The 27227-nt window shown below is 34.2% G+C and overlaps 4 protein-coding genes across 8 annotated transcripts in view; 3 read left to right on the top strand and 1 right to left on the bottom strand.

Annotated features, from left to right (window-relative positions):
* Positions 1 to 27227, top strand: part of LOC103874503 — a 524448-nt gene that overhangs the window by 462606 nt on the left and 34615 nt on the right. The gene's annotated exons all lie outside the window — the stretch shown is intronic.
* Positions 834 to 7928, top strand: LOC103874429 (probable glycosyltransferase At3g07620). Of its 5 annotated transcripts, none has more exons than XM_033273735.1 (6): positions 834 to 5013; positions 5443 to 6006; positions 6049 to 6381; positions 6474 to 6604; positions 6670 to 7021; positions 7154 to 7928. In XM_033273735.1, the coding sequence occupies exons 2-6, from the start codon at positions 5452 to 5454 to the stop codon at positions 7820 to 7822; spliced, it is 2040 nt and encodes a 679-aa protein (XP_033129626.1). In that variant the 5' UTR covers positions 834 to 5013; positions 5443 to 5451; the 3' UTR covers positions 7823 to 7928. The 5 variants fall into 5 exon arrangements, with proteins under 5 accessions (XP_033129626.1, XP_033129625.1, XP_033129628.1 ...); XM_033273737.1 differs by having other exon boundaries at positions 835 to 5013; positions 5443 to 5922; positions 6007 to 6381; XM_033273736.1 differs by having other exon boundaries at positions 835 to 5013; positions 5443 to 5964.
* LOC103874428 (ethylene-responsive transcription factor TINY) lies at positions 12976 to 16577 on the top strand. Its single transcript, XM_033273831.1, has one exon. It carries the CDS (start codon positions 15628 to 15630, stop codon positions 16300 to 16302), a length of 675 nt encoding a protein of 224 aa, XP_033129722.1. The 5' UTR covers positions 12976 to 15627; the 3' UTR covers positions 16303 to 16577.
* Positions 22335 to 27010, bottom strand: LOC103874427 (protein EMBRYONIC FLOWER 1). The gene is made up of 6 exons (XM_009152854.3): positions 26722 to 27010; positions 25927 to 26056; positions 25672 to 25853; positions 24284 to 25587; positions 22757 to 24196; positions 22335 to 22634 (listed from the first exon to the last, which is right to left on the bottom strand). Exons 2-5 carry the CDS (start codon positions 26019 to 26021, stop codon positions 22790 to 22792), a joined length of 2988 nt encoding a protein of 995 aa, XP_009151102.1. The 5' UTR covers positions 26022 to 26056; positions 26722 to 27010; the 3' UTR covers positions 22335 to 22634; positions 22757 to 22789.

Raw genomic sequence — 27227 nt, 5'->3', positions numbered from 1 at the left:
TTAGAGGTGAAAATTCATAATGATGAAATATTGGTGGGAGAGTGTCCGAGTGTTGGTAATATGTCACCTCACGGATCAAGGTCCCTCACTCTTTTGTAGTATAGTCATTTCAAAGTTTCTGTCTCGCAAGTATTGTGGTTATTCTTAAAAATAATAATAGTACTAATGAACTAAAGAGACAACGGTATTTTGTAAGTTACTTTGTTAACCTCTTCTGCCTGATGACATAGTAGTAGCACTAAGGTTTGTTTTCATGCAGTTCTTATAATACATGGATGGTTTACAACTGCTAAATAATTGATAAATAAAACATGTAGAGATGAAATAGCTGTTTTTTATCTGCTCTCACGATCCAATGCAACACTAATCCATAGTTCCTGCTGTTCCTTTTTGTTTAATATATTTTTTTGTCAAGTTTACTGATTCATAAATTTAGAGGTTCTTTGTTTGTTTTTGTTGAGAAATAAATTGTATACTTAAAGGGTCAATTTGCTGGATATTCATAAGGGGTTCACAAATGAAGAATATAGCCATTCTACAGTGTTTACTCTTTGATGTGACAATTATAAGCAAAGTTAGACCACTTTCTCCTTAGCGACGCGTCTATTGTGTATATGCAAGATAAAAAATAAAACTATACTATTTTTGAAGAGAAATAGTATACATCGATCTATATATTGTATACTATTTGGAGGAAAAGGAAGAGGAGGAGAAGGACAAGGTAGGAAGAGATCGGAGGAGGAGGAAGGAGGAAGAGGAGGGAGGGAGGGAGGGAGGGGAGGAGGAGGAGGAGGAGAAAGAAGAGAACGGGCAGAGGAAGACGAAGAAAGAAAGAGAACGTTCGATTTCTATTCTATTTTTCAAATAGAATAACAAAAAAAATATTAAATTTGAGTGTGAAAAATGAATGTTAAGAATCATGAAACTTATAAAAAAATACAATTTGCAGAAGGATTAAAGAGTGTTGCCATGAATAATGGAGGAGAAAAACTACTACGAAAAGTGGAAGAGAGAAGAAGATATATTGGGAAGAGGTAAGGAGATTACGGGTGGCGATGGTGGAAAAGGAGAAGATGGTGGTGGCGATAAAACAACTGAACGTGGCGATGTTACATGTGGGATCTTTTGTAGTAACTGATGGTGATAGAAGAGGAGGAGGAGGAGGAGGAGGAGGAGGAGGAGGATAAGACGTGGAGATGATGTAACAATACATGTTGCATTGTACTATTTTATGTTTATCAAATAGAATAGTACAACACAATGCGTACTGTTCATCTTCTCCAATAGTTTTATGCATCCTCTGTTTCTTAATCCATATATATCGAAAGTAGTAAAATTGTAAATCCAAACAAAGATATGAAGAAAATTGATCAGACACACTTGTTGGATCAGATGATTGTACGGAAATAATTGGCAAAGGTGATTGTGGTGATATTACGAAAGAAAATGAAAGATCAGATATGAAGTAAACAAAATTATAAAGAGCGAGAGAAGAAGAAAAGAGTGGTGTGTGTGATAAAAGGGTAAAAAGAAAATTAATACACAAATACACAGAATATCATAGCCAAGGCAATGTTATGGTTATAAACTTTATTTATATTTTTCCTATGAATATACGGTCTAATTCCCCATACTTAAATTATTGTTGTTATATTACAATACAACTAAAATTGGTGACATGCATAAATTCTATTCGATTTTGCAAACAGAAATTTGGCAAGTGTCGAGAATTATTTTATATTATTGTAAACACTGCCAAACGCTAACATGAATCATGTCTTATAACCAGTATAACCATGATAATTAAATAAATATCAGTGGAGGCTTAGTTTGCGGTGGTCACATGCCTCATGCATATAGAGAGAGTCATTTTCATGAACGCCCTTGTAAAAAAAAATGGTAAACCATTACTCGGAGAGATAATGTGAAAACTTCGGTAACTACGTGCTCTAGAAATTTGGTGAGATGTGATGCGGATTCGAATTCGGATCCTTTGGGAATCCACGGAACGCCTTGATCACCCGACCACAGACGCGTGGTTAACGCCCTTGTATCTTACGCTAACATGAATCATGTCTTATAACCAGTGTTGTATCCGACAACAACAAAAGTACATTTACTTGTGAAGCTATATGTTACATTCATATCTAAAGTTTAGTTTTTCTTTTCTATCTAATTAGCATCGTTCTTAAATAATTACATGGCACTAGCAGGATAAATATCACATTAATTGTATAACTTCTAGGTATATTAATTAGGTTGTGGGTATTAAAATTCAGTTATACCTTCAACCAAAAAAAAAAACTAAAAGTGGAAGTTAACGTAGAAATGCCTAAAATGGGTTCCCATGCGCAAATATATAAAATGGCACGTTAAGTCGTGAAGCGATAGATCATTCATGTCTCCTGGCAATTTAACGTTTTCTATACACAATGACGATTCTTATAATATATTATTATTATAGTTATTCACTAGTCGTTCTTATCATGATCATAGTTAAATTATTCATAGTTTTTGTCAGCTGAACTAACAAAGTAGCTAATGATTCTCCTCTTCCAGAATCATGTGACCAAACGAGGAAAACAAAAGCAAACTGGGGAGGGAGATGTTATCATTGGATAATTTTTTATATTTTTGGCATATCAAATAAATGATATCATTGGATAAATTTTTTTTTTGGGATGGAGAAGCATACATGATTAAACAAAACATGTTCAGACAAATTTGTTAAAAACACGACCTAATTAATTGAAACGACTGTGTTAACTACACAAGTGTAGTCGAATGGTACAAAAAGTTTAGAAAAATGCTAAGCACCCTGAGTGCGAAATCCAAATATAGAGTTATCCGTTTGTGTGGCTAAACGATACGAATATCGAGTAACTGGAGCTCGGCCCGGGATACCTGAACTATCCAAAAAATCAGTGTGTCAAACGAAATTAACTAGTTACAAAAGCAGAAAATAGTTTGTCAAAAAAAATTACGAAAGGAGAAAGTATGAATCGCCACGTACACTGAAGCCAAACACTGCAAGACAAATCACTACTAGATTAGCATATGGCATCGTAAAAGCACATCTACTGTTAAGAAAACGGAACATTCATGCACTGATACCAATGCTCGTCTCAATACTAAAAAGATGCAACTCTTTTCCACAGAAGCGGCTAATTAGATTTGGAACTAACCAATTAAGAATGCCACCAATTCATTATTAACCTTTGTTTCAACAGTTCTCAACTAATGAGTTTTAAGCAGGAAAAAAAAACTAATGACGTGATTCTGTCTCTGAACTCGCAAAGCTATACACTTTCTCGCTGCAACTGTCCGGTCTATAAATGACATGAACTCCATTATCAGCTACTATGTCTCTCTCTGTTGGAGACCAGAGGAAACTACTTCAGTAATAAATGCCAAGTTCTGAGAAACTCTAAGATCACAACAAGTCAACAACGATGGGGCTCGTATAAAACTCAATTTCATAAACCAAGCAAGAAATTTCTTTTAAAAGGGCTTTCGTATTTTTGGGCTTATACAATAAAGAATAAAAAAGTACATGGGCTTTAATCCCAAACCCACATAGAACTCGGTTTTAGGCTTTTATACGCACTAATCAAGAATTCTTATAAAACTTTATTTCAACATACGTTTTGGGTTATTTTTATTTTTCTCTCCTCCCTTCCAGTTCGACACGAGTGCACGACAACAACAATGATTGATGGAGCAAAAATAAATGTCCAATGTTCCCAGAGGCATGAGTTTCTAATTATATAACACCTTGAACGATTTTTTTTGCACGACTAGTGGGACGATAACTATATTTAAGCAACAACAGTCAGTTGTGGAATATTCCTTCAATTATCAGTTTTGTATTATACAGAGTTGGTGTTACAACAACCGTCAGAAGTATTAATTCATTAACTATGATTTCGGGAAAAAATGTTTCATATCCAAAATTCATTTATTTTTCTTAATTTGTTTCTGTCATCAGTAAATTTTGTAAAATTTCTTGCGTTTTTCGATACAATCAAATGATCAATTCGCAATTTCTGTATGTCAATAAAAATAGTTGAATCTAATAAATATTAAATGCTGCCGCAACATTCAAGAAACCTTAGTGGTATGGTATAGATCACATTGTCCTTTGCAAAGGTCATTAAAAAATGTCAACGATCTCAATGAATGCATCATTCTCGATAATAGTACAAAGATATATTCCAACATTAGCTATTTATTGGTACGAAGTTCGTTCGGTTTGGCCTGCTTCAATTAAAATCTGATCAGATCTTTTTCATATTTGGTTTGAATAGTTTGTGGTTTGATTTTTCTCATATCAATCCATTAGGTAATTTTGGTATTAAGAGTAGACAACGTGCCAATTGAAATTTCAACAGGATTTCGTAAAGAAGATTCGTATTTGTTATTTTGGTTTGGATTCGGTTTAGTTAGAGGATTGATAACTGAGAGAACCAAACCTGAGTCAAAACAACATTAATTGGATTCAGGATTGTAACCAGTTTCGATATTAATTAGGGTAACGGTATCGAACCATATTTTACTCTCCTTACTCTCGTTTTTTATGCATCATTGGTGGATTTCTAAGAATTGATTCATAACGCATGAACCTGACCTCAGACCAAAGTAAGTAAAAAAAGGGAAAAAGAATAATCTTTTTTTTTCGTGAAGGAAGAAACCAAGAGAGAAGCAAAGCTCGGCGGCTCAAAACTCAAACTCCGTCTATCTACCAAATACCGAAAATACCCTCTCTTTTTTTTTTTAATAATGGGTTCTTGATTCTGTTTTGAGTTTCTCGTAAAGAGCGAACCAGTTTAGTTACGCGGACACGTAAGATCTGACAAAAGAAAAAAAAAATTTCTCAAGATACTTTTCTTTTTCTCTTGCGCCATCGTTTTAAGGGTTTACTGTTCGTTGGTCAGAGTATATCGACAAGAAGACGATCAGACCTACAATCATCTGAGCTTCACTTAGATCTTTGTTTGACTTCCCGATCAACTTGTAAGCCTTTTCAGATTCTCTCTCTCTGTTCATGGAACAGAGTATTGAATCAACTCAATTTATGATTATCTTTAACATATTGCATGCAATGATGTTTTTGTAAAGAGAATGAAAAAGTCAAAACAATGATTCAGCTGATAGTTCTTGAGTAATGATCATAGATATTAGTTTTCCTGTGGAAAATAAAAGAAAATAAATCTTTTAAGTCTTGAGTTCGTAAGATTTTCTAAGTAATTTTGCATTATTTGAGCTCTGAATTTACAATTTTAATGGGTCAAGGCGTTGACCTTTGCCAAAGATTGATACTATTGAGTTACAACGCTTTTGAACTTCTACTCTTTGCTCTGTATATTGCTTAGCTTGATCCAATTTGGTTAATGCGTTGACTATATTAGATTGATCATAAAGATTGACACTTTCCAACAACAGGGCCTGAAGATGAGGCGTGAGTTTCCAGGGCAATGGAAGGTAGTAGAAAGCAGACGTCTTCTATGGCTACTGGGACTCACATTTGCTCTCATCGTCACTTTTCAATACATCGAGCTTCCGAACACTATCTCCTCCCTCTTCTCTTCCACCAAGTTTCCCTTTTCAAGAAACGGCGATGGCGAGCATAAGAGTAGTAGGAACTTGGCTCCAGCTATGGCACCGAGCTTTCCACAAAAGAACGCTTCTCTGGTGGATGATTCTTCTGGTGGTGGAGGAGATGATGAGGAAGTTGAGGTTGATAAGATCTTTGACAGCGGTGGAAACGCAACCGCTCCCACCGTTTCACCTTCTCAAGTAAAAGAAAATGCAACCGCTCCCAACGTTTCGCCTTCTCAGGTAAAAGAAAACGCAACCGCTACCAACGTTTCACCTTCTCAGGTAAAAGAAAACGCAACCGCTCCCACCGTTTCACCTTCTCAGGTAAAAGAAAACGCAACCGCTCCCACCGTTTCACCTTCTCAGGTAAAAGAAAACGCAACCGCTCCAACCGTTTCGCCTTCTCAGGTAAAAGAAAACGCAACCGCTCCAACCGTTTCGCCTTCTCAGGTAAAAGAAAACGTAACCGCACCTGTGGCTAGTGCTAAGCCCCCTGCTGCATTACCACTAGTAAAAGAAAACGCAACCGCACCTGTGGCTAGTGCTAAGCCCCCTGCTTCCTTACCAATTCCAAACCCGTCTCCGGTTAAGGACAACGCAACTAGCCATGTAGAGGACAAGAACTCAACTAAAACAAATGTTCCTGGTGCTTCTCCTCCCGTTGTGAGATTTGTTCCTGACGTGAAGGAGTACTCAAAAACGCCAGATTCACGAGTGATGTCAATATCAGATATGAGCAAGCAGCTGCGTCGAAACCGTATCTCTCATAACCGTCTAGCAAAGGTTCATCATCATGATCTTTGATATTATAAAACACATTCTTACATAACAAGTAACTAATAGCATGACAATGTTTCTTTCATCTTTTTTCTCAGAAGCCAAAATGGGTTACTAAACCTGACTTGGAGCTTCTACAAGCAAAGTACGAGATCGAGAACGCACCTATAGATGACAAAGACCCTCTCCTCTACGCTCCTCTTTACCGCAACGTCTCCACCTTCAAACGGTTAGTCACTCATTTTTTTTTTACTTTTTCTTGAAGCTGTGTTGATATTGAGTTACTTTAATTAGGAGCTATGAGTTGATGGAGAAGATGTTGAAGGTTTATGTCTACAAAGAAGGAGACAAACCTATCATGCACAGTCCAATACTCAGAGGGATATACGCATCAGAAGGATGGTTCATGAAACTTATTGAATCCAACAACAACAAGTTTGTCACAAAGGACGCTTCCAAAGCTCATCTTTTCTATCTACCCTTTAGCTCTCGGATGCTAGAGGTGACTCTATACGTACAAGACTCTCATAGTCACCGCAACCTCGTTCAGTATCTTAAAGACTACATAGACTTCATCTCGGTCAAATACCCTTTTTGGAACCGAACCTCTGGAGCAGATCATTTCCTTGCAGCTTGCCATGATTGGGTAATGACTTATCCTCTTTATTTTGAGAATATTTAGTCACATTTCTATATAACATTTTTTTTGTCACATTTCTATATAATATTTGAGATAATTTTTCTAATTAGTTATGGTATTTTTTGTGACATTTTTCAGGCGCCTTCGGAGACACGCAATGTCTTCGCAAAGAGTATTAGGGCTTTATGCAACTCTGATGTTAAAGAAGGCTTTGTCTTTGGTAAAGACACCTCGTTACCAGAGACATTCGTTAGAGATCCCAAGAAACCACTAAGCAGCATCGGCGGAAAATCTGCTTCCCAAAGGCCAACGCTAGCTTTCTTCGCTGGCAAGCCTGACCACGGTTACCTTAGACCGATCCTGCTCTCTTACTGGGGCAACAACAAAGACCCCGACTTAAAAATATTCGGGAAGCTTCCGAGGACCAAAGGAAACAAGAACTACCTTCAGTTCATGAAAACTAGCAAGTACTGTATCTGTGCCAAAGGGTTTGAAGTGAACAGTCCGAGAGTGGTGGAGGCTATATTCTATGACTGTGTTCCAGTTATTATATCTGACAACTTTGTGCCGCCGTTTTTCGAGGTTTTGAACTGGGAGGCGTTTGCGCTTTTTGTGGCGGAGAAGGATATACCTAACTTGAAGAAGATTCTGATGTCGGTGTCGGAGCGTAGGTACAGGCAGATGCAGATGAGGGTGAAGAGAGTGCAGAAGCATTTTCTGTGGCATGTACAGCCTGAGAAGTATGATATGTTTCATATGATTCTTCATTCGGTTTGGTTTAACCGGGTTTCTCAGATTTCTGTTTAGTTGGTTCTGTGATTCAAACAATTCATTTGTACATTTCTTTTACACGGATAAAATTCAGTTTACAGATTCCATAATATCACAAATAAAACTTGTGGTCTCATTTGTACATGTACTGTTAAGTTTGAGATAGTAATTATTACAAAATCCTAAGCAGCAATTCAAGAATAATCGATATCAACATGATACTCGGTTCTTCTTAGAACCTAAGAGCAGCATTAATGCAAAAGGGGAGCGTGGATTCTTATTTTATTTTTATTTTTTTATCTAATTTAAAAAAAATAAAAAATTAAAAATAAACCATTTGTGGATCGCTACGTGTCAATGGGGCTCGCAAACAGTATAAATACTCCACCGGACTTGTCTTTTGCAGAAGAGGAAGAAGGGCTGGGTTTTAGTTTTTTTTGCGGGCCCCATAGCTCTTAAAATCCACTAAAAGTTTGCGTTAATGCTGTTTTAATGGTACTTTTAACCCTGGTTCTTAAAAGGTAGATTCCACTATCACGTGGCGATCTGCGATAGGTTAGTCTTTTTTTAAATCAGACAAAAAAAATAAATAATTAAAACCCCTAATGGGCTCTTAGGGTCAAAGGTGTTCTAAGTCTCTTTGCTAATTTTCAGATTGGATAAAAGAAGAATGCACAAAAGAATATAATCACTTATAAATGCCTAGTTGTTTGTAACTCCCAAAAACAATGAGCCAGAGTCTTTTTCATTCTTTTGTTGACTCATTTCCTTTAGACGTTCTAGCCTGTTCAACTTGGTTCACCAATTCCTCCGACTCCATCACTCTCTTCCCTTGTTTTTTCTTTAAGGAAATACACTTGCAAATGTGTTTCATGTACATGTGAATCCGGGTTTGACCGGTTGGGGTTGAGTAGATTGAACCGGTATGAATATTAATGATATAGTGTATGTGGTTTATATTCAATTCAGGAGCTAAAACAGAGTAGCATGTGAGAAACAAGGAACTGCCATGTTTGCAGAAAACCAATCTCAGTCTATACGAATTTCGGTGGAGTTATTATCCTATATTCTTCTTCTTTTGATGAATTTATTATTAAGTTTTAGAAGAGTCATATCACCTTCTTGGGAGAAAAGCTATACAGAGAAAAGGGCAATAAATGGCGATGGTGATGTTTGACGTTACGGGAGACATGTTTCTTTTCAATATGTTTTGTCTGTCTCTTACATAAAATAAATAAACCTTATCTTTTTTTTGATCAAAAAAATAAACCTTATCATTTCCAAATTTTCAGTTGTTTTTAACTTTTCACCATGCATATAGTATGTGTATATATATATACTAGAACAAACGAATCTAAGGAAATTAGGAAAACAAGTCTAGTATTTAACAGTGATCTAAGTGTAACGTTAAACTTTTCACTAAAAATATTTTTTTTTTAATATGTAACTTAAGTAATATTGTTTCTAACCCTTACTTGTGACCTACACTTGAACCGTATTGAAACTATCATATTTCAAATGGCTAACATGCGGTTCAAATAGCTTATAATGTATTACAAAAAAATGAAAAAAATAACAAATCAACTGTAATAAAGCTGCTTTTTTGTATGAATAACATAAAGTACTGACTGTAGAACGACTTTTACTACAGTGCTACTGCTGTACTGCAGCGCATTTTGTCTGCTCACCATTCACAACCGGAATCCTAACCTTAAAATTAGGAAGAATTATAAATTAAATGAATATAATAGGTTGCTCATGTTGTCTTTCATATTTCATTTTCGTAGGTTTTTAATTTATTTACCGAACTGCATTAATTTGACGTACCATAGGAAACTCTTGTTTAAAATCGACTCATCAAGTAACCGTTTTTGGTCCCAGAATTGAAGAAGGTGACGACAGCCGTCTGGTTTAATTATTACAGGTAAAATATCTATACCGATAGACGTGTCTACTCTTTTAACACAAAAAGATAGACGAGTAGTCGTCGACATAGTTGATAGTTCGGCCACACACAAAATTGTACTGCTTCAAACATATGGTGGTATTTGCAACCAACCAAGATGTTGGTGGCCTAGTTATAACATAAATGGGTTGGTCTATTGTGTCATGGGTTTAAACTATTTTTGGTATAGAAAGTTATTTTTCAAATTAAAATATTCTAAAAACTTACTTGAATCTACTGAGAGATTATGGACCTAAAGTTTGGATCTTACACTATTAAAAAAATGTATTTGCAACCAGTGGCAAGATAACCATGATTCGGTGTATTCTTAAGGCAAATACCTTTTTTTTTACCTGAAATCTCGTATATAAATTTTAGTGGTTCACCCCAACATTGTGTGCTTCGTAAGTAAGTTGAATTTGAAAAGATAATAATTATGTAAATATTACCCATTGGAAAATCATTTTCCCTTTTTCATACCATCATTACAGACTGAATTTAAAACATTACTTTAGACGTCTTTCTATAAAAAAAAACATTACTTTAGACGCTACAATCTGTATGGTGTCTTTACTGATAATTACCTAATTTGTGATATATATTGTAAAAGGTGATGTTCAGTCGTTATCACTTATTTCCATAATCAACCATAGAGAGACATATCAAGAAGATATATCCACATAAAATTTTAGAGAAAGCAATGCAGTTCTACAAGATATAGACAATGGTGGTCCAAATTTGAATAATTTCGTAGAAACATAAACGAAACTGCTCACTGATTAATATGGTCGACAATGAATTAGTCCTTTTATGTTCTGTCCCGAAGTTTTAAACCCATTATCATATAGTAAGTGACTATTGCATGCTTATAAATGATGAACTTAGATAACAGGGAGGAAAAGTTTCATCTTCTCACATGATTTTCCAATGAGACTTCTATCAAAAATATCATCCACGACATCCGTATGCTGAGCAATTCTTCATTTAAATTTAATCTCATGCTTGAAAAATTATTGCTGGTGGTTTAGCTAAATCTGCTCTTATACGTCTGTCTTCTTTTTCTTGTGTGGAGGTTTAAACTCTTGTTTTAACTACATGAATAAAAGGTTTAACAAAAAAAATGACATGGAGGAAAAAAGCAATTCCTTTATTTCAAATGAAAAATCGTTTTATGCTCGTTTGTTTGTGTGTTTTCAGATGTCATCTAAGTGTAAGTTTAAAGTTAATAATAAAATAAAATACAATAGAAAGTGAAGAGCCAAACTTATTTTGGTAATTCATAATAGATTTCTTATAGGTGAAAATATTTAAACCTTTTCTCAAAAAAATATTATTAAAAATTTAAAACCATAATTTGAAACCCATGGAATAATACAGTAATGCATAAGATTCGACAACAATAACTAAGTAGGCTCCAAAAACATTACACTAATTAAAGCTGGACACACGTTAACGATACTGAAACTAGTTACTGCGAACAATTCTTTCGATTACAATTATCCCTTGTTCCTCCGTTTATAATATCAACGACAAACAATAACATCGGTCGGTGAGTTCCTGTAGAATAATATCGACAAATTGCAATAATTGAGTTCTACTGTTGCATGCATATACATAAAACATTATTTTGGGTATGAATGGGACCAAAACGACAACGAAACGCGCGTTTCGTTGACTGCCTCCTTATACTCTCCTATGTAAGAAAAGCAAAACTTATGGGCATGCCCTACATTTCCAGATGTCTCTCTTAGACCATTTGTTTGCCAATTAAATCATACAACTTGGCTCTTTTTCCAATGTCTCCCATCCATAAGCTTTTTTGTCCCGTCGACACAAAAAAATGTCTTTCTCTTTCCCGTATATTATGTTCTCGTAGTTATAGATTTTCAAAATTTTACTATTCTGTTTAAACGAGAAATTCTGACCGCATGCAGTCTAATTGCCTCAACAAAAAAAGTTTATGTTATTTTAAGGTTTAGAACTCAACATAATGTAACAATTGGAAAAGAGACATATAAGCTCATGACTTCAAATAACAAGAAAACAATACAATTATCTTTAGCAATGAGGTACACAATTTTTATTTTGCATGTTTAAACAAAAAAAACTTTTAGGTGAAAAGAGTATAATGCTACATATTAGATTCGACACGTTTGAGTCGATAGTCAAATTTGTTTAGATTTTTGAAAGATCGGTTCTCGGAATCTGAATGTAGAAAGCGTTGCATGATGTATCTAGGAACTTTGGCAAACGCGCTAGTTTATCCAAGTGTGTGATTTGTCTTTTCCAAATGCTAAAAATTGAGCCACACCAATTCTTGTATATTTTCCTAATCACTAATTAAGGATAGTTAGGATTTGGAATGGTTCATTCTAAAATTTGGATAAAAACATTGATCTTGTAGATTTTTAGTTTATTCTCTTTGAGTACCTAGAGCATGTAACATGATAACATGACTCTCATTAAATGTTGAATGTATATAGTTTAGGGGATGATTGGTAAGTGCTGTAGCTTTATATTTTTTGCTGTAGAATTTAATCTGTAGATTTATTTGCTGTAGTTTTTCTTGCTGTAGATTTCTAAAGCACTAATTTTTTGCTCTGGAAATAAAGCTCTCTACAGCCATATTTTGATTTTGCAGAGATTTTTTTGCTGTGAGTTTTTTAAGGAAAGCAAAGCTCGATTGGTTGAGATATATAGCTGTAGACTAAATTTTGGCCGTCCAGAGCATCTACAGCCCCAACCAATCATCCCCTTAGTTTATTACGGGTAAGAGAATTTTACTTTTCTTTTGCTTAGGGTTGCTTTTTTGAACTTGCTCTTTCTCCTTGAGAATCATAATATTAGGGATCATAAGTCGATACGTTGCATGTGTTATCCTAAGACTATGGCAACTGATTGAAGGTAAAACACATCGAGAAATTATAATGCTGTTTTTAGGAACTTCATAATTTGTTTACAGGCTGCTCAATAGTAATCTCTAGTTACAAAGAGAGTTAGGAGATTATGATTTTGTTCGGTAGCTAATTCAAGCACAATAATAGCAGCTTGAAAATCATGTTTAATTAAACTCTCTTTTTCCATTGAATAAACCATATATAGCATCCTTAAATAGCTAAATATCATTTTCCGTCCAATTCAGTAAGTGAACACTTAATAAAATTCCTAGAATATGAACATTTATATCCCGTGTTCTAGACGTTTTCCGTCAGGGCATTAGCATTGGTGAGTAAGTCTTAATAAATCTTTCATCAATAAAGTAAATAGAATAACCACACAAACGTGATTGAGTACCACAATGGATTTTAAAAAGTGTTATGCACCTTGAATTCAAAATCTACCGTTTTAGATATCCGTTTGTGTGGTATCTAATTCTCATTTCGAATAATTGGATTTGTTTGGCGCTGGTTGACAGGCGATTTTTGTCCGCCGGAAAATAAAAATAAATAAATAGGAAAATAGAAAATAAAATAAAATAAAAGTATGAGTTCATATTAAAGATTTTCTAACATTTGTAAAAGACTTTCAATAATTGACAGTAATATAATGACTAATTTTTATAAGTCAAAATATATTGTTGATTTTTTTATGAATCGTTCATAAATATTTATGTTCTTTGACAACTATTTTTCTTGTGATCGATCCCCACATATTTTCGCTAAGAAATATAAGATTCAACCATTAAGTTTGCTTTCCAAATACATTATAATATGAAACCATCAAAGACTAGAAACTGTTACCATGTTTTGGCCTTCACCAAATGATTAGCGCGGCTTACAACTTTCAGAACTTTAATTTAATTGCCATAGCAAATTTTAAAATGCATGTCTGCATATTGAACGTACGGTTAAGGAACGCACAACGTCGTTCCGTGCTGCCACTTGATTTAGTATAATTGTTCATATTCAAATTTGTAACTAACTTCTTCTTTCTTCACTAGAATTTGTCTTTAACCTGGATGTTAGACTATTTCCAAAGCATACAAAAACTTATGTAGAATACAATATAAATATATAGAGATAAATTAAACAAAAAAATTGTACAAAAAATCGAATATATAAGCTGTCATATTTGGAATCATTCTCAAAGTTAATCCTGCCACGACCCAAGAACAAATTTAGAGACTTGATTTTTTTTTGGTTAACTAGAGACTTGAGTTCACATGTGTGACAAACGGTTTATCATGAACTATTTAATTGTGGCTTCTAACCCTTCTTTTAGTACACCAATTATAATTTATAATTAGCTTTACATGGATGTTAATGCTACACACCAGAATCAAATCGTCAAACCCATTAAAAACAATAATCAGAGGTGGTCAACCAGTTGACTACAAATATATAACTATTGTTTACAGTTTTTGATGTTAGATAATTACAATGGAATACATGTTTAAGTATTTAAGACATTAACTAATTCGAAAATTTTTGAACAAAATTTCTCTCTTTAACTATATTGGTCGGTTGGCCAAAATATAACAAAAGACTGCACAATTTTACAATCTCGAATCTAATTAAGCTTTAAACTTTAAATTTATCTGAATCATCTTAATTGTATATTTGGGGTACCTCATATGCATATATATAAAAACATATATATGCTTGACAAAAAATTATTTATGTTTTTATATGTAGATAATGTTTCTGTAGTGACAAACATGATGATGCATTGAGATGACGACCAGAGATACTTGAACAGTGAATTTGAGATGAAAACTTAAAATAACTAGAAACAGTTGATATACCATTTTCGACACGAAGGAGAAAATTATTAAAAGTCTAATAAAAAGTCGCGATCATGTTAATATAATTAAAGATTTATTCAGTCGGCATTCGGCACTACACTACACAAGATAATTTATCTCATTATATCGATGTTGTCTTAAATTCTAAAGGGAACTTTTATTCATTTTTATATTAAGATTTAATCTAAAGGAAACAATAATTTGCTTTGAGAAATCAGAAAGAGATCATTAGTTGCATATTAGATCCCATTTTCTTACGTAATTGCATTTGTTCTGAAATTGTCTTCTTTAATTTCAAAACTATAACTTTTTTTTTAGAGAAACATTAGGGCTGGGTAATAGAATAGCATTATAGCATTAATAAAACAGCAGAACCACTTTAACTAAGTAGGATTTCTTAATGAATAATCACAGAGTGGTGAAAATAATTTTAATAGATTAATGATGTATTATTTTATAACTATATGTTAAAACTTAACATATAGATCATGATAAATGGAGTATTAATTTTCATAGTTTTATATTTAAAATTTTAATTATGATATTTTTACTATTCATAACATCCATCACATGAGAAAATCGTTTTCCAATGTTTTAAATGAAAATTTCAGATGAGAAAAACTCTCTTCATCTTTAGAACATAGAGCGTTATTTTGCTCAAAAATTTCCCCAATAAAAACGAATCGGAAGAAAGAAACAAGTAAAAATATTATATTCTCTTAAAGTATTTATTTTTTTTGGGTAAAGGCAAATATGGATTTATGCTGTTGTCATGATTAATAAAAATACGTACGGGTCTTTTAAAGAGCATCAAAATCAAATTTAGCCCCGTGGGTCCTTTCTTATTTTACTTACTTAGTGAAATATTTGTCCCATATCTTCCTTTACCCCTCTACCACACCCCCAAAGCAATTGTTGCATATAAATAAGAGAGTTGATTGAGAAATGAAGACAAATACCCATCAAGCTATGTCTCTCACTTTCCTTCATTAACTCATTTCCAAAAATAATATATTTTGTAAAATTCTCAAACTTTTTTTTCTTTAACTTCATTCATTTTCACTACCCAAAACCTCCAAATCCAAAAAAGACAGTGGTTAATGTGCCATTGGTGTTTTAGGTATATAGCTCTTGTTAAAAGTAAGATCACCAATGACAGCATTAGACAGTACGTTCAAGAACTCAGCGACTAACTCAGTGAGTCAAGACACCAAGAAAGAGAAGACGAACGCGGTTAGAGATTCCGGTAAGCATCCGGTTTACCGAGGTGTCCGAAAGAGGAACTGGGGGAAATGGGTGTCGGAGATAAGAGAGCCGAGGAAGAAATCTCGTATATGGCTCGGAACGTTTCCTTCCCCGGAGATGGCGGCGCGTGCACACGACGTAGCCGCTTTGAGCATCAAAGGAGCCTCTGCGATACTCAACTTCCCTGACCTCGCCGGTTCTTTCCCACGGCCAAGCTCTCTCAGCCCTCGAGACATCCAAGCCGCAGCTCTCAAAGCTGCACACATGGAAATCATCATGACCCCCTCACAGTCTTCTACTTCTTCTTCATCTTTTACGTTTTCTTCCTCACAGTCGTCTTCTTCTCTGGAGTCTCTTGTGTCTTCTTCAGGGACAGGCTCTGAGGAGCTAGGGGAGATTGTTGAGCTGCCGAGTTTAGGGTCGAGCTATGATGGCACGACTCAGCTAAGTAACGAGTTCATTTTCTCTGACCCGGCAGACTTTTGGGTTTATCCACCTCACCAGTTGTTAGAAGGTGATTATGAGATGATTCCTGGCTCATTTTCACAGGATTGGGATCTTTCAGGACTGTTTAATTATTAAGTTATAATTTTATAAAGAACTGCTTGTAATGATGTGTTAATTAACTACGTTTTTGTGAACCCTATATTTTGTAGTGGGGTGAGTTTAGGGTTAATTGTCTTTGATCCTCTTTTCTCAATTTGCGTGTTTGTGTGTGTGTGTGACAGAGAGAGGGTGTGTGTTTCATATATGAATACTTGTACATAATTTTCGTTTTTTGTAAGTCAGTGTGGAAATTTTGTAAAATAAATAATATTGGACTACTAGCCAATAGAAGATATGACCATTCTATTTGAGTGCATGTGTTGATTCGAGATGGTCATTATTCCATTTCTCTGATGCAAATTATTTAAACATTTCTTCTCATTAAGCATAAACTAATCCTGACCAATCGTTGTTTGCTTACATTCTTTTCAACTATCAGTACAATTATATATGATGGTGTTTTGTATATATCTGGCGATATATATTAAGATAATTAATCAACAGCTAAATTATTTTGCATTCGACTCTTATTGTATTAATAAATATTATGACTTTTACTCATTGCATTCCTTTTGCGACCCAATACAAAAGAATCTCTTCTTCTATCGTTCAAGCACTAAGAGTAATATTGTAATACAAGTAGCTAGTTTGATTAGAATATACAAATGTGTAAGCAAAACTATAATGAATGGTTCAAAATTAATACCCATTTATTTTAAGTCACAATATTACGTCTCTTTTCTTTTTGTTGTTGAATGAAAGACTATGTAAAACTTTAATGATAAACTGTAATTAGAATATGTCGCTTTTCACTAATTTATTGAGTAGACATAGGTTGAAAGAAGAATCTATGGGAATGACTTCTGTATAATCAAGATTAACGTAATTAAGGAATGTAACACATCCATGGCTCCATGAACTAAACCTTGTAATCTTTTGGAAGTTTAACAACGTAATGGTATCCCTGGAAAGCTAGAACTAAAATTTGGTCATATATATACCACAACATGATAACATGTAACCTTAATAACATGTAACCACAACATAATAACATGTAACCTTAATGGTTTATGGCAATGTTGTTTTGTGTCACAGTATTTAGAATTGTTGGACAAAAAATACTTATCTATATAGCTAATTTTTGTGATATGTTAGTAGATTTGGAACTTGAGTTAGGTATCTAATCATTTTCTCTTAGCTAGCATTCATATTCACAGAGAACCAAAAACAGTGTAAACAATACACCAAAAAACAATGAGACTAAAATAAAAATGAATAAGTTCGAATATCTTCGAATAAAATTAGGCATAACCTTTAAAAAAGCAGAGTGAGCTTTTTAGACAAACTGTTGTTAATTTAATTAAAACTTACTTCTTTTTTTTCTTGCTTGCCATTTCAAGGATGCTCTCAATAATTGTATTTGTGAAAGATAGTGGATAGTGGAGTCTGATATAGTAAGGAAAGTATATACTATGTACAAAACCTTAATTTTATATATGTTTTGACCCGACAAAACAATGTACAGTTTTCAGCTTTACCAAAGAAGTTGTAAGAAAGCTGACATCTTTTTGATTGTTGGGAAATTTTGTAATCAACATCCAGGTAATAATAATTGATTAAAAGAATAACTACCTTAGAATAATGCAACCTTCAAATCCGTTTATTTGATTTGCTGCTTTTAGTTTTTTAAGAAAAAAATTATATATGTTCTAGAGAAGATTAACATCATCTCCATCTCATATGATTTCTCCTAAAATATTATATAATTCATTTCAATCATCAATATTATTTTAAACCTAAGAGTATTAGAATCTTCAATGACTCAAATTCAAAATCTGCAATATTTTTAGTAGTCTTTGCAAGCTTTGCTGTCATATATGATGATTAGAAAACCTTATAACTTCTGAGTAGAGACTGAGTAGAGACGGACTAAAAACAAAACTCAGATATCAATGTCTATTTTGATCATTGGCATTGAAGTAAATAATTAAGGTATTTATACTATTGTATAGTTATAACTCCAAAATAGATTAATCATTATCCTCTTCTATGAGTCAATTAGGTTGATAGGAAACAACAATAGCTATTTGGGAACATAAAAAAAAATGAATAGCATTTACCAACAGAATGCATGGACGTTTTAATTTACCACCGGAAGGAAGTGGGAGTAACAAGTGAAAAACTGTGAATCCTTTTTCTTAGTATTTGATATGTGTGTCATAAAGTCAAGCTGAAAAAAGAATAATCGATGAGTCATGGATTTTAGGGATGATTGAAAATTTAACGGTCCACTCTATCTCCAGGGAGGAGATAGATTTCAAGAAATAATATAATGAGAAGTAGAAATGGTCAATTACTGTTGAAAAACAAATTTGTTCGATGCTCATTATCAAGAAACAATTCATGCATCTTTGTTTTACAACTATTTTATATATCTATTATTGCAGAGTTGACAAGAAACTAAACATTATTTCATTTATTATAAGACTTTTTCAATTTGTTAAAAGACATTTTATAAAACCCTTTAACAAAAAAAAGAAGAAGACATTTTATAAGAATATTAAAATTCGGAATGACATTGCAAGTTTGCAACGGTGGTTGAATGATATGATGGCACAGTACCATCATTTTAAATAATATAAAAGAACAGACATTTCGACTACCGCAATGTTTATGATAATTACAAGACGAATCTGTGAAGAAACAAATACTGTATATCATCAGGCTTTCATCGTGACAACAAGCGGTAGAAGAAAAAAAAGAGAGGTGCGACGAAATAAAAATAAAAAAAACTGTGATATACAGAGAATAAAAAATATCTTTGATGACTTCCTTTCATTCATTATATCTCTCTTCAATTTGTATGCATGTTATATATAATACATTATAATATTTAGATGATTTAACAGTTAATACAGCATTAACGGTCTTCTTATAACCCTTTTAACATGATGTATACAGGGTTCAAAAGTCAAAAAGCCAAAAATTTTGTCTTTTGACAAAATTAACTAGATAAGGTAATACATACAATAAGTGGGCCATTAAGCTCAACACTGTAAGCACAAAAGTAAAAAGTAAATGCGAACGCTGGTGTTTTGAAGTTTCGTCATGTGTACGTACGTCGACACCATTAATTTATACTTGTACACACGTGAACCAAACCAAAGTACCAAGCAAAACAAAAAAATTAGGGAGAATCTGTGAAATAACTAAGTTTGAGATGAAAATTAAGTAGAAAACATTGATTTTAACAGAATTAAAAATTAAGTATCTAACAATTAAGTTTGATTTGAGCCGGTTTTACTCCTTAAACTTACAAGTAACCGGTAAAGGAGAGATGGTGAGATGATATTGACAACATGTATGAACATTATTACTACGAACTATTATCTTAAAAAGGAAGATATATACCTTCCATGTCACATACTAAATAACCGTATATGTTTCACTGTGATCAATAAATAAATGGACAAAAATAAAACATTCTTGCAATAATGGTATATTCCATTTAATTTCTATCAACAAAATAATATACACTAATTCCATCTCTACCTTAGATATTAAAGCCTATCACAAATACATAGGGGTGTTCAATCCGGATATCGGTTCGGTTTCGGTTCGATTTTTTTCGGTTTTCGGTATTTCGGTTAGTAAAATATAACTACCATTCTAAATCCATATTTACTTCGGTTCGGTTCGGTTTATATACCGTCGGTTTTCGGTTTATTCGGTTTTATACCAAAAAACATAATTATTTTGTTTGAGATCATATTATATGAATTTTAGAGTCATATTGTCAACACAGTCATTTATTAAAAATATATTACATGTTCAAATAAATGAACAAAAAAGTAAAAATGCTTATACCATCAAATAAAATAATCAAATCTATAACTAAAATCAAAGCTTGAAATTTTGAAAATAAAAATATGAAACAAAACAGAAACATGAATGAAAATTTTTTCCACTCTTCCATATTTAGTGTTCATTAAAGTCATGCTTTTTCAATTGAAAATTTTCCATTAATTATTGTCTATCAAATTTATAATCTTCATATTAATATAGTGAAGACTAAAATAAATAAAAAAGATCAAAAAAGACCTAGAAAATAAGATGTCTGAATTGCGATGTATTGTTATTTAGTTATAGTTCAAGTGTTTTACAAATTAAGATTTTTTATTACTATAAAATTATGGTAATAGTTATTAACACAAATTTAACTTATGTAACAAATAGATTTTCATGTATTATTATAAAATAGATACATATTTACATGTTTTTACTTTTAATCGGTTTTGTTCGGTTTATTCGGTTTAATCGGTTATATACCAAACCATATCCAAATCCTACGGTTTTTATAAAATTATATCCATTCGGTTTATATGGTATATACCAAAACCAAACCATATTGTCTATTTCGGTTCGGTTCGGTTCGGTACGGTTCGGTTTTACCATATTGTGAAAGAGAACAAACATTTGGAACATGAGTAACTAATAGGGCTGTTCAATATGTATTGAACAGCCCTATTGGTTTTGGCTTTAGTGAATAAGGTTTAGGATTTATTATTATTTAGGAGTTTATAGAATGTATTTTTTTTCTTTACAAAATGATAGTTTTATATGTATTTATTATTCACCAAACTAAAATTATATAGTATAACTTTGCACACTTAAATAATATGTTTAGTACATTGTTTGCTTATAATTATGTATTGTAATAAATTTTTAATATTTAAATAATCATTTAGTTGTATAAATAGTGTAATTATTATAGTATATGAAGTAAAAATGAATGGATAAAATTTTAATATTGTGAAAGTTAAGAGTTGTGTAATAGCAAAAAATATAAGTGACCATTAGAGCAAAACTCTCATCAATTTTTAGATTATATTTTTAGAGTAAAAATAGAAATTACTATTGGAGATGGTCTTAGAAAAAGCATAAAACATAAAACATTTAGAAAAAGAAAAACTAGGGGTGGGCACTTCGGTTATTTTATCAGTTCGGTTTGGTTAGTTCGGTTCTAAAATTTTTCAGCTGAAGTAAACCATAGTTAGTTTGGTTTGGATTGATTTCGGTTCAGTTATGTTCGGTTCGGTTTATATTCGGTTTGGTTTGTATTCGATTCAGTTTGAATTTGAGTTCGGTTCGGTTTAATCGGATTTCTCTTAATTTTATTTATTGTACAAGAAATCATGTTTTAATACATAAATGTATGGTTGTCATGAAATAATCGCGTTGGTCATAATAAAAAATTAAGTATGTAAATTAAATTCAATATAAAACCAAAATAAAAACCCTTAAAAAAGTTACAAATATAGTTTATAACTTTATAAGAATTCAATCAAACAAAGAGGCGTTGCGGAAAACTTTTTTTTTAATTAGATTTGGTTTAGGTTTTAATTTTAGGGTTTAAAAGTATATGCTATTGAAAAAATTTAACGTGGAAATTATGTGGCTTACGAATATTACAAAAATTAGACGAAGTGTCATGGAAATCCAATTATATTAATATTTCCTTCGTGCAAAAGGAAATTACGTGGGCTTAATACTAGGATTTTAATATCTTGATATTACTAATATTTTTAATTTAAATAACTATAAAAACACTTCGGTTTATCGGTTCGGTTCGGTTTTAAACCGAACTGAACTGAACCGTTCGGGTTGGGAAAATCTTAAACGGAATGATTTGAAATGGACTTTGGTTTGGTTCGAATCGGTTTCGGTTCGGTCGATTCGGTTCGATCGGTTCGGTTTTTTTGCCCACCCCTAAGAAAAACAAAGACGTACGATACAATTGATTTTTTTTTACCTTTAACAGATTGATATATTAAATATTTTAATTATTTGACAACTAGATAATAATTGTCACTTCAACTAGATGATATAAATAAAATAAGTGAATTGGGCCTACGCAAAATGACAGGCCTTGGAACTTAAATATTTTCATAAAATTATAGCATGAATATTGAATAGAGCCGGTATACCACCAAGGTAGTCCGTTTTCTTATGCTAACAAGTAACAACAATTAGAGCATTTCCACATTCTTCAGTAAATGCCAAAAAAGAAGCATCACTTCAAAATACCATTTCATTAACATATAAGAAATGTACTCAGTTCAGAGACGCAAGTTATACCTTCCCAAGTTGCACCCTGATACATTTTTTCCCTTTTGTTCTCTGTTCCCTACCATAATACAATTCTCGAACTTGATGAGACATCAAACATACAAAAAAAAGTCTTTTAAGTTGTCTTGAAAGAAACAAGAGGAGATACTAATCTTCTATGATAAGAAAGCAAAGAGGAATGGTGCGTGTCTCTCTGTATCTACAATCCCCCTCTCTCCTGTTCCTTTACCTGCTTCACACTGAATTTGAACCCAATATCAAACACAACTTGTTAGAAAATGAACATGAGAAAGCTCGGACACCATAGTACTAAATGGTAGTGATCTTCAAGAGTTGTAGTAAACTGGTACTAGTCAATTACCTGACCAAAAAACGAACTCCCAAATCAGATACTTCAGGCATTCTCTGCACCAGGAGAAGCAAAAGAGGTCTTGTTTTGCATCAACGCATCCTGCTTACAGAAGTTTTGTTTCTTCCTGAAGCTCGGCTGTTTGCTGACCTTAAGATCCTCACCCTTAATCATATAAACGTTCCCAGGCGCATCAGGAATGGTGAATTCAGCTGGGTTTCTACTGACAATGCACACAAAGCGTCCACAAGTGGTGCTCGTTGGAGGACAAGCAGAGACGTTGGAGTTGTGATTTTTCGACTTGTGTTTCTTGGCCTTATCTTTCATGTGATATTTGAGAGGTAGCTTCATTGAATCTGATGCTCCAAGAAGCTGGAACCTCACTGGATCGCTGCTGCTGCTTGTAAACACCTGCTTCTGCTGAGAACTGTTGTTGTAAGTTGGGCCAAACTCGTTGTCTTTTTTCTCCTGATGATGATTCCACGAAGCTTGGAATCTGAAGTCAGCGTTTTCTGCACAAGTCTTTTCACTTTGAAACGATATTGAAGACGTGCCAACTGGTGGAATGATGCCACGAGAAGTCTCAGGAGTTACTACTCTTTTGCTGTAAAGATCAAAAGGCCACTGCTTTGTGGAGTTCCCTGGTTGAGTTCCTAAAAACTCCTTGGACTGGTGAACAGGTGGCTTCGCAAAGCTAGTGTTCTGGCTCTGATCAACGGGAACGTTAGACCTCAGCCTTGGATCCATGAGGCTCAGCAGGTGCATCGCTGGTATGCTGCTTTCATTAGAATAAGTGTCCAAGGGTCTGCTACTAACCCCTTCAAACCCAAGTTTTTGCTTCCCGTTGTTATCAGTAAAGTTCAGGTTCCTTGTATTAGGATTCTCCACCTTTGTTGACTCATCCATAAACTTCTGCATGTTTAGAGAAACTGGTTTATGATGAGCTGGTGTGGAAGACACCCAAACAGGACGAGGAGAAGCCTCTCTACTCTGCTGCTGTTGAACACTTTGGCAAGTGTTACAAGCACGCAGCACCCTGAATGGGTTCTGTTGGTTAGCCATAGTTGTTGGGACACTACTTATCCACTGGCTATTAGGCCTTACTACACCAGAAAACTGTGACACAGGAGGATTCACAACCCCGAAAGGCACACTACTTATCCACTGCCTTCCAGCCATAAACTGCCCTTCCTTAGTGGCCGCGTCGCTGTTCCAAGCAAGAGGTTTTGGTTGCCTTGTTGTGTTGTTGTTGTTGTCCATGCTGTTATCATATGTTTCATTGAGATCAATCAACAGAGCATTCTTGGAGACGCTACTCGTTGGCTGTTTGTCCTCTTCTCTGTCAGGAAGACACCTTTCGTATTGATTCTTTGCCATTAGCTCCACTATCTCCATGGGAATATCATCTATATGCTCAGGTGCCTTTCCCTTGCCATGTCCCGTGGAGATATCCTATAAATTAAAAGCAAAAGCCTCTTTAAAATAACAGAGATATACACAGAGATTGATCTAAAATCAATGTAAACAAGAACATGATACCTTTTGTAGAGAACAAGAACCATACGGAACTTCGGTAGAAGAGGTGTGTCTTAGCTTATCAGTCAGCAGCGAAGATGAACTAATGGTGTCTATGTTGCTGCAGAAGTTAACATTAACTCCAGTTCTCAAGAACGCATCCGCATTGGTGGAGTTAAAGGAAGAACCAAAGTTTCGGAAATGGTTAGTCCCTATACCTTTCAGCATCGCACCATCACCATCCTTGTAGTGCATTGGATCTTGCAAAGGCAGTTGAAAGAAAGGCCTATCATCAAACTGAGGGGTATATTTGTCTCTGTCAAAAGAGTTGTCAAGCCATTTCGAGTTCAAGAAATCTCGAGTAGATTGTGGCATTGTAGTTCCCGGAAGAGTATCTGTCCTTCTCGGTTGAACTAGATTCCCATCATCCATGTTGTTGTTACCAAAAGTGATAATAGTACTCTTAGTGTAATCTGTTATATGAGCTTTCCTCTTTCTCCTTGTGTCCTCTTTCTCTGTTCTTTGAGTATGCAGAGGACAAGGAACCATCTCTTTGCCAGGAAACGAAGAGCGAACAGGACTGGCGTAGTCATAAAGATTCATTTGTGCAGTGTCTGCTTCCACAACCTGTAATATGCTGTCTCTCTGCTTTCCCTCTTTGTTAAATCCACTATCAGTAGATTGGCTCTCACCACTTGGTCTTGACTCTTCACCAGAGTCGCAACTCTTGGAAGCGTTTTCAGAAGTTTTCCCCATTGTGCTTAGTATCCTGCTAGCGTAATTGGTCATCTCAGCAGATGTGCAATCTTCACGATCACCACAAGACTTTCGTTTCCTACCTCTAGTTGATTCTCTTTTCGACGGAGTTTCTTTGCTTTTAGTACTCAGCAACTCACTGAGCAGACGAACCTTCCTAGTTTTCCTAAGCTTCCTACTCTGTGGTGACACATTGTTATCACGTTCCTCCAAGACATGATGACTAGACATAAGATTCTTCTTCGTTGCCTTGTCAGGAGTATCATCAACCACACCAGCAATATCAGATGATCTGAAAGCTTCTCCGCCATTAACCACCTCTGTGCTCACTTTAGATCTCTTCTTAACCTGCTTTGGAGTAGCGAGTTTGCTACCTTTGCTCTTATTGGTAGAAGCATCTTTACCTCTGCGGCGAACTTTCTTGAGCAACGTAGCTGCAGTTACTTGATTCTTCTTTGTCTTCTTGTCAGAGACACTAAGCCAGTTCAATCTTCTTCTACTTGGAACTGCAGAAGAGCCAGCTTTGAGGCTCTTCTCCTTAACAGACCTCGAGTGTGATTGCAACCCACAATCTGAAAAAAAAAACAAAGCCTCAGTATATACACAAGAAACATGAAACAATACATTAGCAAGTGATCGATGTTCTTTGGTTATACCACTGTCATTGATCTTCTTGACATTGATATCTTTGACGCAGCTCCCACAACGCCACCACCTAGACTTCACAACGGATAAAGAAGGAAGAGAGTAGCTTTCGTGGTTCCTTAACTCAACACTATCTTCTGAGAACGGCCAACACTTTCTGTGATCTCCTCCACGGATCTCAGCAACAAATCCACTGCAATTAGGAATGTAATTAAACTCAGTTCACTGAATCAAATATCAAACAGTGACGTTAATCATTTGCTTACCGTATGGAGAAATGTTCGCATTTCCCGGAGTCTATCTCATCAGGTGCCTTGGCTAGATCTACTGATATTGAATTGATCTTGACGGGTGGTTCCATAATGGGTGCTTGGCTCTTTCAGTAACACATTTGTTCTAGAACAACAAATAATAATAACGTTACCATCTTGAAGCATATAATGTTATGAATACAACACATAAGATAAGATACTCTAGTGCACAAAGGAGATTAAGAGCCCTAATGTCTACATAAAATCAAGAACAAGAATCTTCACCATAGCCGGATTCGATGTTGATTCCTAACCAATTTTAATTTTGTGGGTCACATCCACTCACAATTATTCATTTCAGATAAACAAATAGATGTAACACCGACCTAAAATTAGGGTTTTTGAGAGACGCAAAGATGCGACCTTTCTTGAGTGTCACGAGTAAATTATCTACGGACCGAGTTCAACATCATCTTCTTCCACAAAAAAAACCCCTCCGAGAATAATTAATTAAATTTATAATATTTTTTAAAAAAGTCAAATTAGGGTTACTAATCGAAATTAGAAACCAAAATTAGCAAATAATAACAGAACTAATCGCATTCGTCTAAAAAAGACAACCCATCATTAATATTGGATGTTAGATCTTTGCGCGACTCGCGAACAATGAAAAGTAAAGCTTTAGCGAAATGCTCTCAAAGATTCAAAATCAGACAAAACCCCCCCTCCTTTCCGACAAGATTGGTCGTTACTAAACCTCAAACACCATAAAACGACCAAAGTTGTTGACTTTAGGTCGGAAACACGCACCTGGGTAATCAGAGACGAAGGAATCAGACCATCGTTATGAAATCGAGCTCGATTCTCCACGGCGACGGGAGAAAACTGTATGAGTCGATAGAGAAGCTTGTCGAGAAGAAGATTACGGAAGAGATGAGGATCGATTCTTCAGGAGATGGGTATAATTTGAGTGCGAATCTTGGAGAAACCCTAAGCTTTTACACGCAAGAGGAGAGAGAAGTGTTGTGTCTCTTCGCGAGAGGGATAAGAGAGAGAGAGAAGAGAAATGCTTTTGGCTTTTTTTTTTTAATCCTTGAGATGAGGGTTTGGTATTTCATTAAATAAACAGCATATTTTTTCAGAAAAAAATGATTCATTTAGAAGAAAAAAAATAAAAGAAGAAAAAAAATAAAAGAGAAAAAGCCCATCTTGTAGCATTATAACGGCCATGTATGCAAACGAAATAAATAAACAAATTAATTTTCGTTAAAATTATATATTGACAACAATTATTTCGACAAAAATAAGATAGTCAT

This window comes from Brassica rapa, chromosome A06 (assembly GCF_000309985.2).
Source record: "Brassica rapa cultivar Chiifu-401-42 chromosome A06, CAAS_Brap_v3.01, whole genome shotgun sequence".
Classification (NCBI taxonomy): Eukaryota; Viridiplantae; Streptophyta; class Magnoliopsida; order Brassicales; family Brassicaceae; genus Brassica; species Brassica rapa.
The sequence above is the reverse complement of the archived record's forward strand: the minus strand, read 5'-3'. Positions and strand labels throughout refer to the sequence as shown.

Bases quoted from the DNA above. Each gene is read 5' to 3' on its own strand.
- LOC103874429 (XM_033273734.1), top strand. From the start codon at position 5,452: ATGAGGCGTGAGTTTCCAGGGCAATGGAAGGTAGTAGAAAGCAGACGT. The intron at 6,382-6,473 runs GTTCATCATCAT...CTTTTTTCTCAG, and splicing joins CTCATAACCGTCTAGCAAAG to AAGCCAAAATGGGTTACTAA. The intron at 6,605-6,669 runs GTTAGTCACTCA...TACTTTAATTAG, and splicing joins AACGTCTCCACCTTCAAACG to GAGCTATGAGTTGATGGAGA.
- LOC103874428 (XM_033273831.1), top strand. From the start codon at position 15,628: ATGACAGCATTAGACAGTACGTTCAAGAACTCAGCGACTAACTCAGTG.
- LOC103874427 (XM_009152854.3), bottom strand. From the start codon at position 26,021: ATGGAACCACCCGTCAAGATCAATTCAATATCAGTAGATCTAGCCAAG. The intron at 25,854-25,926 runs GTAAGCAAATGA...TCCTAATTGCAG, and splicing joins TGCGAACATTTCTCCATACG to TGGATTTGTTGCTGAGATCC. The intron at 25,588-25,671 runs GTATAACCAAAG...TTTTTTTTTCAG, and splicing joins CAAGAAGATCAATGACAGTG to ATTGTGGGTTGCAATCACAC.